Source organism: Salvelinus namaycush, chromosome 4, assembly GCF_016432855.1.
Source record: "Salvelinus namaycush isolate Seneca chromosome 4, SaNama_1.0, whole genome shotgun sequence".
Taxonomy (NCBI): domain Eukaryota; kingdom Metazoa; phylum Chordata; class Actinopteri; order Salmoniformes; family Salmonidae; genus Salvelinus; species Salvelinus namaycush.
The window spans coordinates 59,523,479-59,545,688 of NC_052310.1; the positions used below are offsets into that span (position 1 = coordinate 59,523,479).

The 22,210-nt window shown below is 44.3% G+C and overlaps 1 protein-coding gene across 1 annotated transcript; it reads right to left on the minus strand.

The window, feature by feature from the left end:
* Positions 1 to 16,671: 16,671 nt before the first annotated feature.
* On the minus strand, positions 16,672 to 20,421 carry LOC120045672 (chromobox protein homolog 2-like). Its single transcript, XM_038990607.1, has 5 exons — positions 20,356 to 20,421; positions 20,227 to 20,270; positions 19,490 to 19,555; positions 18,582 to 18,651; positions 16,672 to 18,346 (listed from the first exon to the last, which is right to left on the minus strand). The coding sequence occupies exons 1-5, from the start codon at positions 20,419 to 20,421 to the stop codon at positions 16,703 to 16,705; spliced, it is 1,890 nt and encodes a 629-aa protein (XP_038846535.1). The 3' UTR covers positions 16,672 to 16,702.
* Between the last annotated feature and the right edge of the window lie 1,789 nt (positions 20,422 to 22,210).

Below are 22,210 nucleotides of genomic sequence, written 5' to 3' on the forward strand. Positions count from 1 at the left end.
CGACACACCTTTGAATATTTCTAACAAGTGCAACTTAAGTTTTCCAGGTTTCTTCCAGACATTTTTGTTTTTTTCTTAATTTCAGCAGTTTTCTGCAGCAGCAGCAATGCTAATGTGTGGACGTATTGGAATCTCGGCCCAAAGTAATCAAACAAGGATTCTGAAACTAAAGTAGAGGACATAGTATGTGGTTATACTTTATCTATATTATACTATATCAATATGAGTTTCCTAAGAACGACATCCAATCTCTTTACTGGAATAACACTAAATAGGGAATAAGGTGCCATTTGGGATGCAGATCATGCCGTGACAGTTGAAAGGCGAGAGCGAGTGAGAGAGAAAGACAGAGAGAGAGACAGACAGACAGCGAGATAGGTAGAAAGAGAGAAAGAGAGAGGATGTGAGATATTATTGCCAGTGTTAATGTTTAAAGTGTTGAGTACTTTTCTGACACAAATCATAATGGGAATGGAATGGGGATCTCAGAGTCATGGAATCGGAACTGTTAGACCACATCCTTTTAGCACCATGTTGTGATGATCACAATGTTGTTTTGGTTCTCTATTTGGATCATATCTCTTACTGGACTGGACTCAATGCCGTTCCCCACCTCTACCCCCCAACCTCCATCACCCATGCTGCACCCACACATTAAGTAAACTAAAACTACTATCTAATAAGAAAAATTCAACTTCAAGCATCTAAAACATTTTTTTCCCCCTTTGTCTCCTCAAAGTTCAAAGCCTGTTTTATCAAAAAATTCCCCTTAGAATTGCAAGGATTTCATTGATGACGTCCACAAGCTTGTAACGCTCTGCAAGTTATGTCCACAACCCTTTTAATGAGGTTTAAGAGCCAAGGGGAATTTCTCTACCTTTGTATGCGGTTGCAATTAGTCGTTCTTGGAGCTACAGTAATCAATAACATCCAACACTTTCAAAGTGGAACAAATTCCATCATCAAATTGTTTTTTTTACTTCAATTAGTTACCACAATAAGCACCGGAAATCTATCTCTCTGATCTCTTCTTGCCTTATTTCCAACATCCACACACACTCAAAGTCACTGGAGGCAACTTAAAACACATCTTTTATGTGCCCATCTTGTTTTGCTCTCAACCATCAAGGATGGAGAGGGGAAGTGGAGAGAGGTGGAAGTAACGGAGGATTAGTGGAAGAGAGTGCGGTGGAGATGAAAGGAGGGATAGAGGAAGAGAGGTGAAGAGGAAGAGGGGGGTATTCTTGGGTTTCAAATAAGACTGTTATCGGTGGAGTGTAGGCAGGTATGCAGGCCGAGGTCAGACCAGGCTTTGATGTGTGTGTGTGTGTGTTTTGTGATGTGTGGTGGTTGGCACACTGCCAGGTCTGATAGGGAGTGTTTCAATCAGGGCAGCTTCTGTGTGACGATTCTCAGCACTCCATTCAATGACCAGAGACTGCAAAACAGATAAGTCTTCTGATGTTTGAAGCATGAGCGCTCTTTAGCCAGTGAAGGTGGCAAAATAACATAGAATGTTGTCAAACGTTTCAAGACCTCAGCATTTCAGAAATAACACCTGTCAGAAACAGCGTTCGAACCATTCATGCAAAACAAGGGGAATGCTGCTGTTGTTGAGAACACTAACTGAATACTCCATATGATAGTTCTTAAAGTATGTGCAACATTTCTCACACTCATTATTCAATGAATGAAATTAAACCCTAACTTGTCATTAGATATCATCATTATTGGTCCTTAACTTTTATAAAACGAGGCCACAGATGATGAAGAACTGTATCTAGATATTCTCTGTACATCAGTCAGTGTGTTCACATCATCTCTCATCTGTTTCAGTTCAGTAGGAAAATGCAGTTATAGCCGGTAATGCTTCACTTGAACAGTTTTATAGCTAGCTGTCACATTTAGGGACGATGGAGGAATTCACACAGAGGGAAACTAATGCTGCCCCCCCCCCCACACACACACACACACACACACACACACACACACACACACACACACACACACACACACAGAGAGAGAGAAAGAGGAGAGAAAGAGAAGAGAGCGAGAGAGAGTAATGCTGTAGACTTACTGCTCTACCTACTGCTGGCTGTTAAGACCTGGTCAGAGGAGAGACAGCAGTGTGCCTCTGGGACTGACTGGCTGTGTGTGCATGTCATTGGGCTGGCTGCAAACACACACAAAAGCATGCACATAGACACACACAGGCACGTACACACATACAGGCACATAGACACACACAGGCACGTACACACATACAGGCACATAGACACACACAGGCACGTACACACATACAGGCACATAGACACACACAGGCACGTACACACATACAGGCACATAGACACACACAGGCACGTACACACATACAGGCACATAGACACACACAGGCACGTACACACATACAGGCACATAGACACACACAGGCACGTACACACATACAGGCACATAGACACACACAGGCACGTACACACATACAGGCACATAGACACACACAGGCACGTACACACATACAGGCACATAGACACACACAGGCACGTACACACATACAGGCAGACGCATGCAACAATCCACCATACATCCTCCTAGCACTACATCAGTCACCTCATCTGCTCTCATCAGTCACCTCATCTGCTCTCATCGGAAGGACATTTCGGTCCTAAATATTTGCTTACTACACTCCTATTTTCTAACATCCAGTTATATTAATAATTTTGTTGGGAGAAAAGCTGGCGTTCCTTCTCTTTGCACAGAGCTGAGAAACGCTAAGCAATTATCTCTTCAGAATATTAATAAGACGGTTTGAGTCTCACTGGGCAGACTGCCTTCTAACAAATTCAGACAGACTGACTGACACAGCTATGGAGAAGTTCTCAAAAAGGAGTTCTGAAGTTTCTATGAACCTCCTATGAAGCCTTTATGAGTCTTCTATGAAGTGGATGGCTCAGTTGGTTGAGGTATGGTGCTTTCAACACCAGAGTTGTGGGTTTGACTCCTGCATGGCCCTAGCAAACCCCATTGGCCATATTTCTCTGACCTTTGTGGTGACGGTAAGCTGTTACAGCCTGTTGTCATTTTCTCACTATGACTAGCTTGTTAGCCCTACTGTTATCCCTAATATCAAAATATACACACACAACACGCAAGTGTGCGCAGACACACACATGCTCACATGCAAACACAAATACACACTGACACACACAAACATGTCGACACAGACCTGCCCATCATGATCTGCCCACTCAAATATTCCATTGTGTTATCTTGGAATACCACAGTCACAATTAATGTGTGTTCTCTAGGACATACACACTTCAGCTTCACACAAGTGGACATTTATTGTCTGTCATCAACATATTTTCCTTTGGTCTTTTTTTCCTTTTTTCTCTTCGTCTCTCTCTGGAAGAGAATAGAAAGATAAATGTCTGGCTCTACCTGAAGTAAACCTTAGAGAAGTGGTGGGAGACATGCAGAGAAGAGGACTGTGTGGAGGTCTTGAACTGCTTTCTCTGAGTGGGTTGTCTGCTCCGATTAGTGCTGACACACACGCACACACGTCTCTGGCAGCGGGCCGTGAAAACTGTCTGCTCCAAATCGATTGGCTGTCAGATGCAGAGATCCATCATGCCCTGAATCCTTTGGAACTTTAGACTGGTGTGTTTGTGTGTGCACTCAAAAAAAAAAAAATGTGGATCAAGTTAATTCAATTTTAGACAGTACTTACACCTAATGGAAACAGGTTATTTTTACACAAACATTTTTAGAACAACTAAATGAAAAAAACACTTATTTACATTCAAAAGTTTTATTTTCCAATTAACAAATAGGGAGCTTTCAGCTCCTATCTGCTTCTGGCTCCCTCATGAGCTTCTCTGCCAGCTCCTTAGCCAGCAGGGCTTAAAGGGTATGAAGCATGAGTTTTTATTCACCAATGTAACACAGTGTGGTCAAAGACTAAGTGAATTATTTGTAGTCACCATCTGGTTGCCTATAAGTACAAACCTAATTATGTTTTGAGGTTATTACATATTTATTAACAAAAGAGAAAATCATACCTGCTTGCTCTAATTGTGTAACGTTAGTATCTCGTCTGTTCTCCTTCCTGTTTTGTCAACTTTTCGGCATGTTCTCTCTGAAGTAGGCTACATGGTTTAAAACAGTTTTTTCCACCTTTGCTTAGTGCTAGCGCACTAGCTGACTGACATCTGGAATCGATCTATTTTAGATTTTTCTCCCAATAGCTATTGGATTTTCCCTGACTCTTCCCATCAGAATGTCCCCAGCCATCAATTTGTAAGTCTCTTTACTTTTGATCTGCGGTTATGTTTTAGTTTTGTTGGGTTATTTGTGTTCTAACTGGTCTCCGGAAGTTGGGCTCTAGCTTGCTGATCAGGCTGGCAAGGCAAATCGCTATTGTTAGATGACTAAATAGCTAAAGTTAGCAGGATGGCTAGCTTGGTAAGATAGATATATGTAGTTAACATTCTTTGAAATGTGGTTAGATTAGCAACATGTTTTTCCAAAACTTTGGTTTACTTTAATGTAGCTGTAAGCTGGGTGTTGATAGCAACTGACTGACTCATTCAGCCTGGTAGGGCTAAAGTTATCAGGCTAGAAAGGTTCAAGTTAAAAGGCTAGTATGCTAGCAGCCTTGCAAGTTGATTTGTAACAATACATTCATAAAGTATTTGCTTGTAAGTTTGGTGAAAATATAATGAGTGAGTGCAAACGATTTGGTTTAATTTGAAGTTATACATTTGAAGTTATTTCTGTTGGAGTTTACATTATAGGCAGTAGACTGGCTTGCCAGGTCCTCCATATGACATCACACCCCGGAGACATGACTTCCACATTCTTTGGAATTCTGATCGGTTTTATGTAATCACTCCAAAAATAGGTAAGTGAGGTGTAACTTTGCTTTGGGACTTTTGATGCATATACTAACGCAAATCCATATGTTGCATGTGGTTATGTTAATGCTACCTAACATTTAAGGAACAGTAAACTAATCAACAGACCAGTTTAACTATAATGACATTCTCAGTAACGGTTACATAAACTTTTTACATGTAGTTGTTTATCTACCTTAGTTGAATGCACTAACTGAAGTCGCTCTTGATAGATAAAAGTGCTAAATTACCAAAATGTTGCAAAGCATGCTGGGTATTATTCTAATACGCTCTGCCCCCCAAAAAGACAAACTCTTTGACCAAATTAAATTTTGTCAGTTAATTTCTATATGAACGAATCTGGTGCACATCAAATTCCACTGAGTTAGGGGCCTCCCGGGTGGCGCAGTGGTCTAGGGCACTGCATCGCAGCGCTAGCTGTGCCACCAGAGATTCAGGCTCTGTCGCAGCCGGCCGCGACCGGGAGGTCCGTGGGGCGACGCACAATTGGCCTAGCGTCGTCCGGGTTAGGGAGGGTTTGGCCGGTAGGGATATCCTTGTCCCATCGCGCACCAGCGACTCCTGTGGCGGGCCGGGCGCAGTGCGCGCTAACTAAGGTTGCCAGGTGCACGGTGTTTCCGACACATTGGTGCGACTGGCTTCCGGGTTGGATGCGCGCTGTGTTAAGAAGCAGTGCGGCTTGGTTGGGTTGTGTTTCGGAGATGGCTTTCGACCTTCGTCTCTCCAGAGCCCGTACGGGAGTTGTCTCATCGCTACAGAGTAATTACTAACAATTGGATACCAGGAAATTGGGGAGAAAAAGGGGGTAAAATTATAAAAATTTTAAAAAAATGTTTAAAACATGTTTAAAAAAAAATCCACTGAGTTAAGTAAATTCTACAAGAGACAATTACATTCCGCCATTAAATATGAATTGATTGTGTACTGTTAACAAAATATGATAGAGCAAAACTTAAAGGGCAGCCAAAATGTGTGTGTGAGTGTGTGGCTGGAGCCTTGAGGGCTTTAGGCCTGCTCTGGACAGGATTAGTTTGGCAAAGTCACCAGCACTTCCACAAGTGTGTGTGCACATCATGCGTACGTTCACAAGATACATTTAGCAATTAAGGCAATCACTTCTCATCAATAATTTAAGTAAATGGTAGCTGCAAGCCACAAAATTATCATGCAATGAAATAAGCAATTATACTGTATAAATTGCAAAGGCAATTTTGCAGTCGAGTCAAGTTTCTGATGCTGTTTTGATCACTTTTATATATATATATATATAACTAATATATACTGATATTTATTCACTGACAGCTTACTGAAATTTATGACGACTTTACTATACGACTTGAATTACAAAGTAATGTTTATCTTAGGTTCTCATATTCCAGCATTATACTCCCCCTAGTGTCAGATATTCTGATGATGCTGCTTTCAGCCTGCAAACTGCTCTGACTGCATGCTGTTTTCAATCACCTCCAATCACTTGAAATTACTGTTAATAGAATTTTAAAATATAGAAATGAACTTAAGCCCAATTAGTACAAACGCTCGCTCTTTTTTGCTCCATTTCTCTCGCTCACACGCTCTCATACAGTGTTGGACTGAGAGGGGATTAAAGGGCGCAGAGCGACGGTTACACAGAGAAAGAAAAACAGAGAGGGTCAGAGAGAGAAATAGAGACGTTGAGTCTCCTGGGAGGCTGTGGCTTTAGCGAGGGGCTTTGTGTGGGCTTAACAATCGTGTCTGTCTCTCCCTGTGGCAGAAAAGACGACACGCTAGACACCTTCACCTCAGAATCATGGGGTAAACCTTCCCATCCCTGTGAGCCTCAGACAACAATAACACAATGCTGGGATGTCCTGTATACCCAACTGCACACACATGCACTGGTGGCAGTGCTGGAATAAACCTACGACCTTACACATACAAACACACACACACAGAGAGAGAGAGCCCTTAGACAACAATAACAAGGCCCTTGGACGCCCACTGAGCTCAGAGGGAGGAGAATGCCCTCTACTTTAACATGCTGGCGCCAATTATACTGAACAATAATATAAACGCAAAATGTAAACATTTCAAAGATTTGACTGAGTTACAGTTCATATGAGGAAATCAGTCAATTGAAATAAATTCATTAGGCCCTAATCTATGGATTTCACATGACTGGGAATACAGATAATGCATCTGTTGGTCACAGATACATAAAAAAAATGGGCCTCAGGTACTGGTCACGCTATTTCTGTGCATTCAAATTACCATCAATAAAATGCAAATGTGTTTGTTGTCTGTAGCTTATGGCTGCCCATACCATAACCCCACCGCCACCATGGGGCACTCTGTTGACAAAAATGACTTAAGCAAACCGCTCGCCCACACGACGCCATACACGTGGTATGTGGTTGTGAGGCCGGTTGGACATACTGCCAAATTATCTAAGATGACGTTGGAGGCAGCTTCTGGCAACAGCTCTGGTGGACATTCCTGCAGTCAGCATGCCAATTGCACGCTCCCTCAAAACTTGAGACATCTGTGGCATTGTGTTTTTTGACAAAACTGCACATTTTACAGTAGCCTTTTATTGTCCCCAGCACAAGATGCAGCTGTGTAATGATCATGCTGTTAAATCAGCTTCTTGATTTGCCGCACCAGTCAGGTAGATGGATTATCTTGGCAAAGGAGAAATGCTCACTAACAGGGAAGTAAACTCATTTGTGCACAAAGTTGGAGAGAAATAAGCTTTTTGTGCGTATGGAAAACTTCTGGGATCTTTTATTTCAGCTCATGAAACATGCAGCCAACACTTTATGTTTATATTTTTGTTCAGTGTAACTCCAGCTATCTCCTCTTAACTCCAGCTAAACTACCTTCAGAAAGTATTCACACCCCTGGACTTTTCCACATTTTGTTGTGTTACAACAATTTAAAATTGATTTAATTGAGATTTTTTTTGTCACTGGCCTACACACAATACCCCATAATGTGTAATTATGTATTTTCAAAATGTTTACAAATTAAAAGCTGAAATGTCTTCAGTCAATAAGTATTCAACCCCTTTGATATGGATGTTTTTTTTTAGGATAAAAAGAAACGGAGCAGAGCTAAGCACAGGCCAAATCCTGGAGGAAAACCTGGCTGTCTGCTTTCCACAGACACTGGGAGACAAATTCACCTTTCAGTAGGACAATAACCTAAAACTCAAAGCCAAATTTCCACTGGAGTTTCTTACCAAGATGACACTGAATGTTCCTGAGTGGCCTAGTTACAGTTTTGACTTTAAAAAATCGGTTTGAAAATCTATGGCAAGACTTGAAAATGGCTGTGTAACAATGACCAACAACCATCTTGACAGAGCTTGAAGAATATTATTGTACAATCAAGGTGTGCAAAACTCTAAGAGACTTACCCAGTAAGACTCACAGCTGTAATCACTGTCAAAGGTGATTCTAACATGTATTGACTCAGGGGGTTGAATACTTACCTAATAAATATATATTACTGTTTTTATTCCACTTTGACATGAGTATTTTGTGTAGATTGTTGACCAAAAAATTTAACCATAACAACAAGAGCATTGTTGTGTGTTTTTGTGGGTCTGTCTCCGTGTGCGTCTGTGTCTCTGTGTGCGTCTGTGTGTGTCTGTGCGTCTGTGTCTCTGTGTGCGTCTGTGTCTCTGTGTGCTTGTGTGTGTCTGTGTGTGTGAGGGGTTGAGACAATCCTTATAAAACGTAATGAACACATCCAACAATGTTTTAGATGCTTACGGAGGATTTAGATCTCAAATGTCTTTAGCTTCAGTAAAACTAGCCCTGCACACTTCCACCCATCTAGTGCATACTTAACTTAGCTGGTATTTGTTAAAGGCTAATCTTCTCTAAGGGAGAAACTGAGGGGGGTCAGCTATATCACATTTAAAAAGTGGAATTAAAAGGGGTCAACCTGCTCTAAGAACTTGGTTGCATCCCAAATAGCAACCTATTTCCTAAATAGGGAATGGGCCCTGGTCAAAAGTAGTGCACTATACAGGGAATACTAATAGGGGCTGAGTTCTCTCTGTGATTTTCTGCTCTGGAGTTTAATGACATTCTATCAATGAGAGGTACAGTATCTATCATCCATGCTGTGGATTATGTGGAGGGTGTGGGCAAACGGGGTGTGAAACAATGTCAGGTATTTCGAGAGTACCGCACAGACAACAGGGCTTGGAGGCAGGTTGCTGGAGTTGCTGTGTGTGAAGTTGCCACAAGGTTGGTTTTGTCTGCGCTTGCCAGCCTGCGTTCAAGTAGTGTGTGTGTGATGCTTGGCGGCAGCCTGGCTTGGCCATGGGCGGGTGGAGATGCAGGCTGTCTCCTCACATTGAAGTGAAAACTTTGGAACGTCTCTCTGTGACATCCGACTTTTCCTAACCCTCCCACTCCCTGTCATCCCTGTTTCTCCATACCTGTCAAAGGGGTGTCATAACCTGTCATAGTTGTGCCACAGGAGTGGTGGAGCCAGTGTGTGTGTGTGTGTCAATGGCAGAGCTGACTCAGTGTCTCCATATCAACAGTGTGTTAGAAAAAGCCCACCTCCAAATCAGACATACCTCAGTTATGGCCAGCATTCCCGAACAGTGATACAATGACCAATCTGCAATTATGTGCTTTCTTTCTCTGTGTGTGTGTGCGAGTGAGTGATGGAGAGAGGGCTAGAAGAGAGCGTAAAACGCTAGAAAGAGTTGGGAAAGAGAAAGGCAGCGAGAGATGGAAGGAGAGAGTGTGATGTTGTTTCAGAGTGCAGCGGAAGACGGATGGTAGTCTGTGTGTGTGTCTGCCGGGGGAAACTCCTCCATCCCAGACAGTGCGACCTGCCGGTAGGGACTAACGGGGGTAAAGACAGGGGGTTTACATTTCTCTACGCTTTTGTGTGTGTGTGTGTCTATGCTATATTCCATCGATAAGTCTTTCTGTGTGTGTGTTAGCTAGTGTCTGTCACTACGTCTGTTTTTTGCATCTATATGTGTAGGTTTGCATGTCTGTGACTGCGTGCCTGCTAAGGTATGTTACTTTGTCTGTGTCTCTATGTCCATCTAGGTGTGTGTGCAGCGTTGTGAGCACTCGAGTGTGTGTGTTTGTGTGTAGACTGGAGAGAGGGGGGTGAGGGTGGGAGGGGATTACACTGCCCCACACTGTTCAAACTGTTTATGCATACCAGTCTGCTCTGAGGGGCTCTCTGTCGCACTCTGTTTACACAAACTTATTTTGGGAAAATTCCACAGAGCTGGACAGGCCCTGGCCATAAATCACAGAATCTGCAGCTTTGTGGAATGATAGCTTCTGTCACTCACACACTCCTCAACACACACTTTAACAGCGTGTAAGTGGCAGAGGACACTGTGAGAATATGAGTGAGTGAATTGAATAAGTGTGTGTGTTTGTGTGTGTGTTGAGATATTATTCTGTGTGTGCATGCACGCACAGGTAATATACACTAAATATACAAAAGTATGTGGACACCCCTTCACATTAGTTGATTCTGCTTTTTCAGACACCCATTGCTGACAGGTGTATAAAATCGAGCACACAGCCATGCAATCTCCGTAGACAAACATTGGCAGTAGAATGGCCCATACTGCAGAGCTCCTTTAAAAAATTTGTTGAATAATTAAAAAAATATACAGTGGGGAGAACAAGTATTTGACACACTGCCGATATTGCAGGTTTTCCTACTTACAAAGCATGTAGAGGTCTGTAATTTTTTATCATAGGTACACTTCAACTGTGAGAGACGGAATCTAAAACAAAAATCCAGAAAATCACATTGTATGATTTTTAAGTAATTAATTTGCATTTTATTGCATGACATAAGTATTTGATCACCTACCAAAAAGTAAGAATTCCCGGCTCTCACAGACCCGTTAGTTTTTCTTTAAGAAGCCGTCCTGTTCTCCACTCATTACCTGTATTAACTGCACCTGTTTAAACTCGTTACCTGTATAAAAGACACCTGTCCACACACTCAATAAAACAGACTCCAACCTCTCCACAATGGCCAAGACCAGAGAGCTGTGTAAGGACATCAGGGATAAAATTGTAGACCTGCACAAGGCTAGGATGGGCTACAGGACAATAGGCAAACAGCTTGGTGAGAAGGCAACGACTGTTGGCGCAATTATTAGAAAATGGAAGAAGTTTAAGATGACGGTCAATCACCCTCGGTCTGGGGCTCCATGCAAGATCTCATCAATGGCATCAATGATCATGAGGAAGGTGAGGGATCAGCCCAGAACTACACGGCAGGACCTGGTCAATGACCTGAAGAGAGCTGGGACCACAGTCTCAAAGAAAACCATTAGTAACACACTACGCCGTCATGGATTAAAATCCTGTCCAGACCCGTCTGAAGTTTGCCAATGACCATCTGGATGATCCAGAGGAGGAATGGGAGAAGGTCATGTGATCTGATGAGACAAAAATAGAGCTTTTTGGTCTAAACTCCACTCGCCGTGTTTGGAGGAAGAAGAAGGATGAGTACAACTCCAAGAACCGTGAAGCATGGAGGTGGAAACATCATTCTTAGGGGATGCTTTTCTGCAAAGGGGACAGGACGACTGCACCGTATTGAGGCGAGGATGGATGGGGCCATGTATCGCGAGATCTTGGCCAACAACCTCCTTCCCTCAGAGCATTGAAGATGGGTCGTGGCTGGGTCTTCCAGCATGACAACGACCCGAAACACACAGCCAGGGCAACTAAGGAGTGGCTTCGTAAGAAGCATCTCAAGGTCCTGGAGTGGCCTAGCCAGTCTCCAGACCTGAACCCAATAGAACATCTTTGGAGGGAGCTGAAAGTCCGTATTGCCCAGCGACAGCCCCGAAACCTGAAGGACCTGGAGAAGGTCTGTATGGAGGAGTGGGCCAAAATCCCTGCTGCAGTGTGTGCAAACCTGGTCAAGAACTACAGGAAACGTATGATCTCTGTAATTGCAAACAAAGGTTTCTGTACCAAATATTAAGTTCTGCTTTTCTGATGTATCAAATACTTATGTCATGCAATAAAATGCAAATGAATTACTTAAAAATCATACAATGTGATTTTCTGGATTTTTGTTTTAGATTCCGTCTCTCACAGTTGAAGTGTACCTAAGATAAAAATTACAGACCTCTACGGTACATGCTTTGTAAGTAGGAAAACCTGCAAAATCAGCAGTGTATCAAATACTTGCTCTCCCCACTGTATATATATTTATGATCTTGTCTTATCGCTGCAACTCCCCAACGGGCTCGGGAGAGGCCAAGGTCGAGTCATGCGTCCTCTGACACATGACCCACCTAACCGCACTTCTTAACACCTGCCCACTTAACATGGAGGAAACATCGTTCAATTGACAACCGAAGTCAGCCTGCAGGCGCCTAGCCCACCACAAGGAGTCTTTAGAGCGCGATGAGCCAAGTAATGCCCCCGCGGCCAAACCCTCCCTAACACGGACGACTCTGGGCCAATTGTGCGCCGCCCTATGCGACTCAAGGTCACGTCCGGGTTATGATACAGCCTTGGATCGAACCCGGGTCTGTAGTGACACCTCAAGCACTGCGCCACTCAGGAGACCCCTGAGCTCCGTGACTTTCAATGTGGCACCGTCATAGGATGCCACCTTCCCACCAAGTCAGTTCGTCAAATTTCTGCCCTGCTAGATCTGCCCTGGTCAACGGTAAGTGATGTTATTGTGAAGTGGAAACGTCTCGGAGCAACAACGGCTCAGCACGGGACTGCAGCGTACAGAAGCGCGTAAAAACCGTCTGTCCTCGGTTGCAACACTCACTACCGAGTTCCAAACTGCCTCTGGAAGCAACGTGAGCACAAGAACTGTTTGTCTAGAGCTTCAAGATATGGATTTCCATGGCCGAGCAACCGTACACAAGCCTAAGATCACCATGCGCAAAGCCAAGCATCAGCTGGAGTGGTATAAAGCTCGCCGCCATTGGACTCTGGAGCAGTGGAAACGCGTTCTCTGAGTGATGAATCAAACTTCATCATCTGGCAGTCAACGGACGAATCTGGGTTTGGCGGCTGTCAGGAGATCGCTATCTGCCCGAATGCATAGCGCCAACTGTAAAATTTGATGGAGGAGGAATAATGGTCTGAGGCTGTTTTCCATGATTCGGGCTAGGCCACTTACTTCCAGTGAAGGGAAATCATAACACTACACCATACAATGACCTTCTTGACGATTCTGTGCTTCTAACTTTGTGGCAACAGTTGAGGAAGGCCCTTTCCTGTTTCAGCATGACAATGCCCCCATGCACAAAGCGAGGTCCATACAGAAATGGTTTGTCGAGATCGGTGTGGAAGTACTTGACTGGGCTGCACAGAGCCCTGACCTCAACCCTATAGAACACCTTTGGGATGAATTGGAACGCCGACTGCGAGCCAGGCCTAATCACCCAACATCAGTGCTCGACCTCACTAATGCTCGTGGCTGAACGGAAGGAAGTCCCCGCAGCAATGTTCCAACATCTAGTAGAAAGCCTTCCCAGAAGAGTGGAGGCTGTTATAGCAGCAAAGGGGGTACAAACTCCATATTAATGCCCATGATTTTGGAATGAGATGTTCGACGAGCAGGTGTCCACATACTTCCGGTCATGTAGTGTATGTCTACTGCATGGGTACAATATAGTGTGCACTGGGAGATGCAGGGGTGTGGTGTGAGTTCTATACGACAGCGGCATCTACTGGTAGCTTTGTGAACTGTGCTTCCAAAGACATCTGGGGACCACCAATTTAGATGTGTATGACAGAAAAGCACCTACCAATCACGAAAACAACAACCAGTGGAGGCTGCTGAGGGGAGGACGGCTCATATAATGGCTGAAATCGAGTCAGTGGAATGGAAACTACGTGTTTGATACCATTCTTTGAAATCCATTCCAGCCATTATTATGAGCCGATCCTCCCTCCATTCAGCAGCCTCCATTGACAACAACGTATCCAGTACAGCCAGAAGACGGGTCACCCTTCAGAGCCTGGTTCTTCTTCAGGTTTCTTCCTAGGTTCCTGCCTTCTAGGGAGGTTCGCTGGGTATCTGTAAAGTACTTTGTGACAACTGCTGATGTAAAAAGGGCTTTATAAAACACGTTTGATTGATTTAACCATAACAACAAGAGCATTTAGGTATGGTTAAGCACCCACTTTTATAATACTCACGGTTTATTCCAATACCTTAGAAATGGCAGGAGGCACACAGGCTACGAGTTTCTGAAGCCATAATAAGCACCAGAGTTACAGATACATATTAATATCAAGAGTAACAAATGTGCAAATATAAATTAAATTAAAACAGTTCTCCACTCCTATGATGCTCTTACAGTCAATGACTGAGTGTGATTGTATTCAAATGGTCTTCACCACAGGCAGGCAGATAGGACTAACACTGGTAAATAACTACACTTTTTAAATGCCTGCTTGAGATCAGTGGGTATGTTTCAGAGTTGGATATTGTTAGCTTAAAATATTGAAATAACATACTGTAGTGCAAGATAAATACTGACTGACAGGATAAAAAATATTTTTTTTTAAATACGCAATTCACATTCATGACTCCTTTGGTGTCCAAAGACAAAACAGAGAAAAATAAAAAAGTAAGATGGGATACGTCACCATTTACTGGCCAATATCTTGACAGTTCTTTGTAAATGCTGGCATAGCTTCACAGACAGCTATGTCTTTGCGAAAGTACTCAATTGGCAAGGCTCCAATACCAAAAGTCTCTTTCCTCTATCCCTTGTTGACTCCCCTTCGCAGATCTAAATAGATATGTATGTAAAACTGGATATGTATGAGAAAAATATGCAGAAAAGTGAAAAACCTAGGCAAAGGGTTTGAGGGCAGAAATGGAACCAGGCCCAAGCCTCCCTGACTTAAGTCTAATATCCAGTCATTGAACATCTTCAAGGGGGCAGTCAATGGGCTAAGGGACCAGGGATGGGTTTGGAATCAGGCCTAATGTTGTGTCGTACCTCATCCCTCCAGGTATAGGTTGTCATTAGGCACAGATCCAGGATAAGCTCAGTGAGTTTAACCTCCCTCCAGATTCTTACTTTAAAAAGTGACATTTCACTCATAAATAAAAGTGTCAGCTGTTTTCAGACCTCTATAGTACTCTAATGAAACTACGTCACATGACATAGGTTGTGTAGATCCAGCTATCGTTGTTTTACCTTAACATCAGACAACTTTAGAAGCCTGAAAATGTCTGTCAAACTTTAATTTTAATGCGTAATGTCCCTTTAACCATTAGGAGGGGCAATGGCCAGTGTCTAGGGGCATCCTGTACATGTACACTACCGTTCAAAAGTTTGGGGTCACTTAGAAATGTCCTTGTTTTTGAAAGAAAAGCTACTTTTTTGTCTATTAAAATAACATCAAATTGATCAGAAATACACTGTAGACATTGTTAATGTTGTAAATGAGTATTGTAGCTGGAAACGGCTGATTTTTTTATGGAATACCTACATAGGCGTACAGAGGCCCATTATCAGCAACCATCACTCCTGTGTTCCAATGGCACGTTGTTAGCTAATCCAAGTTTATCGTTTTAAAAGGCTAATTGATCATTAGAAAACCCTTTTGCAATTATGTTAGCACAGCTGAAAACTGTTGTCCTGAAAACTGAAGATCTTGTACAATGCTTTGTACTACCCCCTTCACAGAACAGCGCAAATTGGCTCTAACCAGAAAAGAAAGAAAGAAGAGTGGGAGGCCCCGGTGCACAATGTGAGCAAGAGGACAAGTGCATTAGAGTGTCTAGTTTGAGAAACAGACGACTCACAAGTCCTCAACTGGCAGCTTCATTAAATAGTACCCGCAAAACACCAGTCTCAACGTCAACAGTGAATAGGCGACCCCGGGATGCTGGCCTTCTAGGCAGTTGCAAAGAAAAAGCCATATCTCAGACTGGCCAATAAAAATAAAAGATTAAGATGGGCAAAAGAACACGGACAGATATCGTTTTTTTCTCTGCAACTCTGCCTAGAAGGCCAGCATCCCGGAGTCGCCTCTTCACTGTTGATGTTGAGACTGGTGTTTTGCGGGTACTATTTAATGAAGCTGCCAGTTGAGGACTTGTGAGGCGTCTGTTTCTCAACACTCTAATGCAGGGGTGTCAAACTCATTCCACGGAGGGCCTAGTGTCTGCAGGTTTTTGTTTTTTCCTTTCAATAAAGCCCTAGACAACCAGGTGTGGGGAGTTCCTAACTAATTAGTGATGTTAATTCATCAATCAAGTACAAGGGAGGAGCGAAAACCCGCAGACACTCGGCCCCCCGTGGAATGAGTTTGACACCTGTGCTCTAATGCACTTGTCCTCTTGCTCACATTGTGCACCGGGGCCTCCCACTCTTTCTTTTCTGGTTAGAGTCAATTTGCGCTGTTCTGTGAAGGGGGTAGTACAAAGCATTGTACAAGATCTTCAGTTTTCAGGACAACAGTTTTCAGCTGTGCAAAAATAATTGCAAAAGGGTTTTCTAATGATCAATTAGCCTTTTAAAATGATGAACTTGGATTAGCTAACACAACGTGCCATTGGAACAGAGGAGTGATGGTTGCTGATAATGGGCCTCTGTACGCCTATGTAGATATTCCATTTGAAAAAATCTGCCATTTCCAGCTACAATAGTCACTTACAACATTAACAATGTCTACACAGTATTTCTGATCAATTTGATGTTATTTTAATGGACAAAAAAAGTAGCTTTTCTTTCAAAAACAAGGACATTTCTAAGTGACCCCAAACTTTTGAACAGTAGTGTACATGGACAGGCTTTAGGGATTGCGGACGTTGAAGAACCCAACACTGGTTGGGGACTCCTTCACTGTTACTGTGACGAAGTTGGCGGTGACGTCCGTGACAAACACGTGTTCTAGAAGGCTAAGTGCCGGCCGCCAGTCCGTCTCCATTTCCGTCTCCATAGAGACCAGGCGGGGCCCGTTGTTGTTGGGATAAGGGGAGGAGTCGGGCTCTTCTGATTCGCTGCTGCTGGTGTCATCTGAGTCACCTGTGCTGAGCTCGTTAAGGGTCCGAGAGTTCTCGATGCTCCGGGAGTTCCGCTCGTTAAGGCTCTGTTCTGACCTCCTGTCCTCCTCTCTAGCCGCGCTTGATCCACCTCCCCCGGCCGACGACATACCTCCCTGTGCACTCCCCCCTCTCTCCAATCTTCCATTACCGCTCCCTACACCCCTTGGCCCTTTGCTGTCCATCTCTCTCTCAGTCTCTGCCCCTGTGGTCTTCCCTCTCTCCCCCCTCTCCTCTCTGGCTTGTGGAATGCTTCCAGAGCGCAGCACCCCTGCCCCTAACCCTCCGGACGCCAGGCTCTGGTCTAGCCCAGACGATGTGTGCATCTCTTTAATGCTTCCTCCTGCTCCTTTTCCTGCCTGGCTGGCACCGCTTCTCAGGCTCGACCTTGAAACTGCAACTCCAGTGGTGCCGGAGGTTCCGTATCCCTGGAGACCATTGCCGGGCGCCCGTTTGTTGACGCTCTGCAGGTTGAGAGCTCGGAGGCTGAGGGCCTGACTGATGCGGTCTCTAGCCGAGAGAGGTGGAGAGGAGGAGGGCTTGGCTCCCTGCTGCTGAACCACCACCACCGCCTGACTTCCAGGGCTCTCCTGCTGCCTCCTCTGCCCAGCTGGGGAGCGTTGAGCTGGGCTACAAGCCGCCGGAGAGCCACCGAACCCGCTGGAGGTCTTGGAGCTGTGGAGACCAAGTGATGTTGATGTAGACACCCCTGGTTTTACAGAGGACGCCACCTTAAGCCCTTCTGCTCGGCCACTGCTGTTGCCGGCGTCGAAGACGGAGAGGGAGCGCTTCAGATCTGACAATCCCTTACTGTGAGGTGGGGGAGGTCTGCTGAGAGAAGAAGAGGAGGATGGAGAGGAGGGGGTGATGGTCGACATGGAGCGACCCGACCATATGGAGTTCAGCGGCCCAGGTTTGGAGGCCCCTGCCTGGAAGAAGGCCCCTCCAGCAGCCCGCTGGGGTGCCGTCTCATCTCTGGAGCCCCGGCTGGCGCTCAGGCTGGTGTAGGTGAAACTGGCCGGCTGTAGAGGCTTCTTCACCCCCCCTCGAGGTTCCTCTTTGGGGGGCTCACGGGGGGGCCTGAGGACCTGGTGGTGGCGAGAAAGAGGAGGGGGAGGCAGGGGCGGCCGGGTATTTGCCTGTCTCAAAGCCCTCAGCTCGGGGAGCAGCGGTTTCCTCCCGCGCTTTTTCCGGATGGGCTCCTGATTGGCCACCACAATATGGGGCCTCGTCTGGAGGACAGGCTGGAGGTTGAGGCGCCGAGGACCTGGTTTGGCCTTCTTCCCATGGTCTTCATCTTCCTCTTCTGAGGAAGAGGCAGAGGGAGAGGAGGACAGGCCGGATGAAGAGGATGAGGAGGACCGGTCGGATTTGGTTTCAGTTGGCTCTGGTTCCTAAAGAAATAGAGACAGAAAGGTTTGTAATGTAACCATGCATGTGACGTTGGATTGTATCTTCATCATCCAAACAAACAAATGGATTCTTGCTACTATTGTTGTTTGGAAATGTAATGAAAGCAATCATTGGGAAGAGATTATAATCAAGATGACAAAAGGAAGTCAATTTACTGCATTTGTTGTCACGACTACATCTTATACGTTTGAATAGCAGCAACAGTGTGTTGATTACCAGAATTTTCCGTGGGCGCCCCCTTGGCCTCTTCCCTCTCTTACCGAACAGTAGCTCCCTCTCTTGCTCTCTGCAGAAAGTACACACACATGGCGTCAGATACAGTCACTAGCAATGTTCTGCTACTTTAAAAATACATCCTTCCTTACTTGGAGTCACTACTAATATAATAACTAAATAACCAAAAGCAAGGGTTGTGTAACCGATGTGAAATGGCTAGCTAGTTTGCGCGCTAATAGCGTTTCAATCGGTGACGTCACTCGCTCTGAGGACCTTGAAGTAGTTGTTCTCCTTGCTCTGCAACGGCCGCGGCTTAGTAGCACGATCGGTAACAATCCTTCGTGGGTGTCAGTTGTTGATGTGCGCAGAGGGTCCCTGGTTCCAGCCCGGGTCGGGGCAAGGGGGACGGACGAAAGCTAAACTGTTACATTGATGCTGTTGACCCAGATCACTGGTTGCTGCGGAAAAGGAGGAGGTCAAAAAAGGGGTGAGTGTAACCGATGTGAAATGGATAGCTAGTTAGCAGTGGTGCGCGCTAATAGCGTTTCAATCGGTGATGTCACTCGCTCTGAGGACCTTGAAGTAGTTGTTCCCCTTGCTCTGCAAGGGCCGCGGCTTTTGGGTAACGATGCTTCTTGGGTGTCAGTTGTCTGTGTGCAGAGGGTCCCTGGTTCGAGCCCGGGTCGGGGCGAGGGGGATGGACGAAAGCTAAACTGTTACAGTTGCACTTCAATTATTTCACCAATTTGGTTATGTCAGATATAAATTATAGCTTCAAGGATGGGAGGAAGGAAACAAAGGATGCATTTGATCTGGGCAACTCTAATACACCATGGACAGTGCTCTACAATAAGTACGAATGAATATGTTCTGGTCAAACATCAACCAGTATGATATTAATAACACACCTCTTGTGGAAGGCAGCCATTAATCTGGGGTCCAGAATATTCTCTTCTGGCTCCCAACTGTTATGCCTGTAAAGAAAACCCCATATTAGAAAGCCGTTTATTACAGAACAGTAGCTAGAGAAACATTGCAATCATAAACGTCACATCCTTAAATCTCTGCCCATTTGTTTCTAGTCTGCTATCTCCTTTATCAGATGCAATGTCACACATAGTAGCATCCTATCAAAAACAAACATAGTCCTAATTGACGTTGTAGCTAAATAAAATATTAAGAAAATTGTCTGAATAATGCAAATCTTGAGAGGGTAGCTGTTCAGGGCTAGCCTAAATGTAAATGGATAAAACTAGAGCGTTTGCTCAACTATTTACATTCAGCCACATTATTGGTAAACGATCACGACGCAAGCACGGTGCATGAAAATAGTGGGCGTCACATATTCCGGTGCTCGAGTTCGCTACCGTAGTAGGAGGATGCCTGCTCACGTTACTAGATACCGGTTTGGCATCGTATCATCAGCTGCTCGGGCTTAAGAAAACAAAACAAGACTCCGAAACGGCTAACACCATCATCTTTCTTCCATGCATCCTGCAGTCTATCCAAAACCACATGCGACGGGAATATTATCATATGAATGTAAATATAGCCTAACTATGAGATAAATACGGGGTTGAAGGGGAATCATGTGCTACATTGTCATTGTTTAGCTCAGCCAGGTTCTTGCTAAATAGCTACTCACTTGGACGACCACCCTCTCCACTTCACCAAATACTCAAACTTCCCCTGCAAATGATAAGAGTGGGAAAGAGTTAAACAATTGTAAAGGGTCTAATGTTTCCATATTATGATAAAATACGTTATTTCATACCTTTCTTGGGCGTTTGTTGAGGATGCATTCGGCGTCAAATACCTGCCCTACAGTTACCCCCTCCATAGCTACAGCCCCTCTCCTTTTTTTTTACGAGAAAAGCAGAACAGGGAGAAAAGATTGTCCTCCCGCAGCGTCCTTAGTTCGGCACGGTGCCTCTGCCTCTCATACGTCACTTTAAAAATGTTATTCTAGAGGGCTTGACTGGCTACAAAATATTACGGCATAAAGTAGTTTTAACTGCTTTATTAGTACATATGTTCCGGTATGCTAAATTTCATAAATGGCTATTACTAAACAAATCTATAAATTGACAAAATATTATTATTTCAGCGATGACAGTTATTACATTTACATTTTTGTAATTTACAGTGCATTCGGAAGTATTCAGACCCCTTGACTTTTTCCACATTTTATTACGTTACAGCCTTATTCTAACATGGATTAAATCGTTTCCCCCCCCTCATCAATCTAAACACATTACCCCAAATGACAAAGCAAAAACAGGTTTTTAGAAATTTGTGCAAATTTATTACAAATAAAAAAACATAAATATCACATTTACATAAGTATTCAGACCCTTTACTCAGTACTTTGTTGAAGCACCTTTGGCAGTGATTACAGCCTCGAGTCTTCCTTGGTATGACACTACAAGCTTGGCACACCTGTATTTGTGTAGTTTCTCCCATTCTTCTCTGCAGATCCTCTCAAGCTATGTCAAGTTGGATGGGGAGGGTCGTTGCACAGCTATTTTAAGGTTTCTCCAGAGATGTTCGCTCGGGTTCAAGTCCGGGCTCTGGCTGGGCCACTCAAGGACATTCAGAGACTTGTCCCGAAGCCACTCCTGGTTGTCTTGGCTATGTGCTTAGGTTCGTTGTCCTGTTGGAAGGTGACCTTCGCCCCATTCTGAGCTCTGAGAGTCAGAATGGGGCTGTCAGGTGCCTTTTACTGAGGAGTGGCTTCCATCTGGCCACTCTACAATAAAGGTCTGATTGGTGGAGTGCTGCAGAGATGGTTGTCCTTTTGGAAAGTTATCACATCTCCACAGAGGAACTCTGGAGCTGTATCAGAGTGACCATCGGGTTCTTGGTCACCTCCGTGACCAAGTCCCTTCTCCTCAGATTGCTCAGTTTGGCCGCGCGACCAGCTCTAGGAAGAGTCTTTGTGGTTCCAAACTTCTTCTATTTAAGAATGATGGAGGTCACTGTGTTCCTGGGGACCTTCAATGCTGCAGAAATATTTTTGTCCCCTTCCCCAGATCTGTGCCTTGACACAATCCTGTTTTGGAGCGCTACAGACAATTCCTTCGACCTCATGGCTTGGTTTTTGCTCTGACATGCAATGTCAACTGTGGGACCTTATATAGACAGGTGTGTGCCTTTCCAAATCATGTCCAATCAATTGAATTTACCACAGGTGGACTCCAATCAAATTGTAGAAACATCTCAATTATGATCAATGGAAACAGGATGTACCTGCGCTCAATTTCGAGTCTCATAGCAAAGGGTCTGAATACTTATGCAAATAAGGTATCTTTTTTTTATACATTTGCAAAAATGTCTAACCTGTTTTCGCTTTGTCATTATGGGGTATTGTGTGTAGATTGAGGATTTTTATTTATTTAATACATTTTAGAATAAGGCTGTAATGTAACAAAATGTGGGACAAGTCAAGGGGTCTGAATACTTTCAGAATGCACTGTAGGGGCTGTACATTATTTATAATGAGGGATACCTGCAAAAAATCAGATCTCTCTGAAATGAAAATGAATGGCCCTTACTTCAGTAAAATATATTTTAACCTGACCCACCCTGAAAGCTTGAAAAAAAACAAATTCACCCTCCCCTCCACCCAA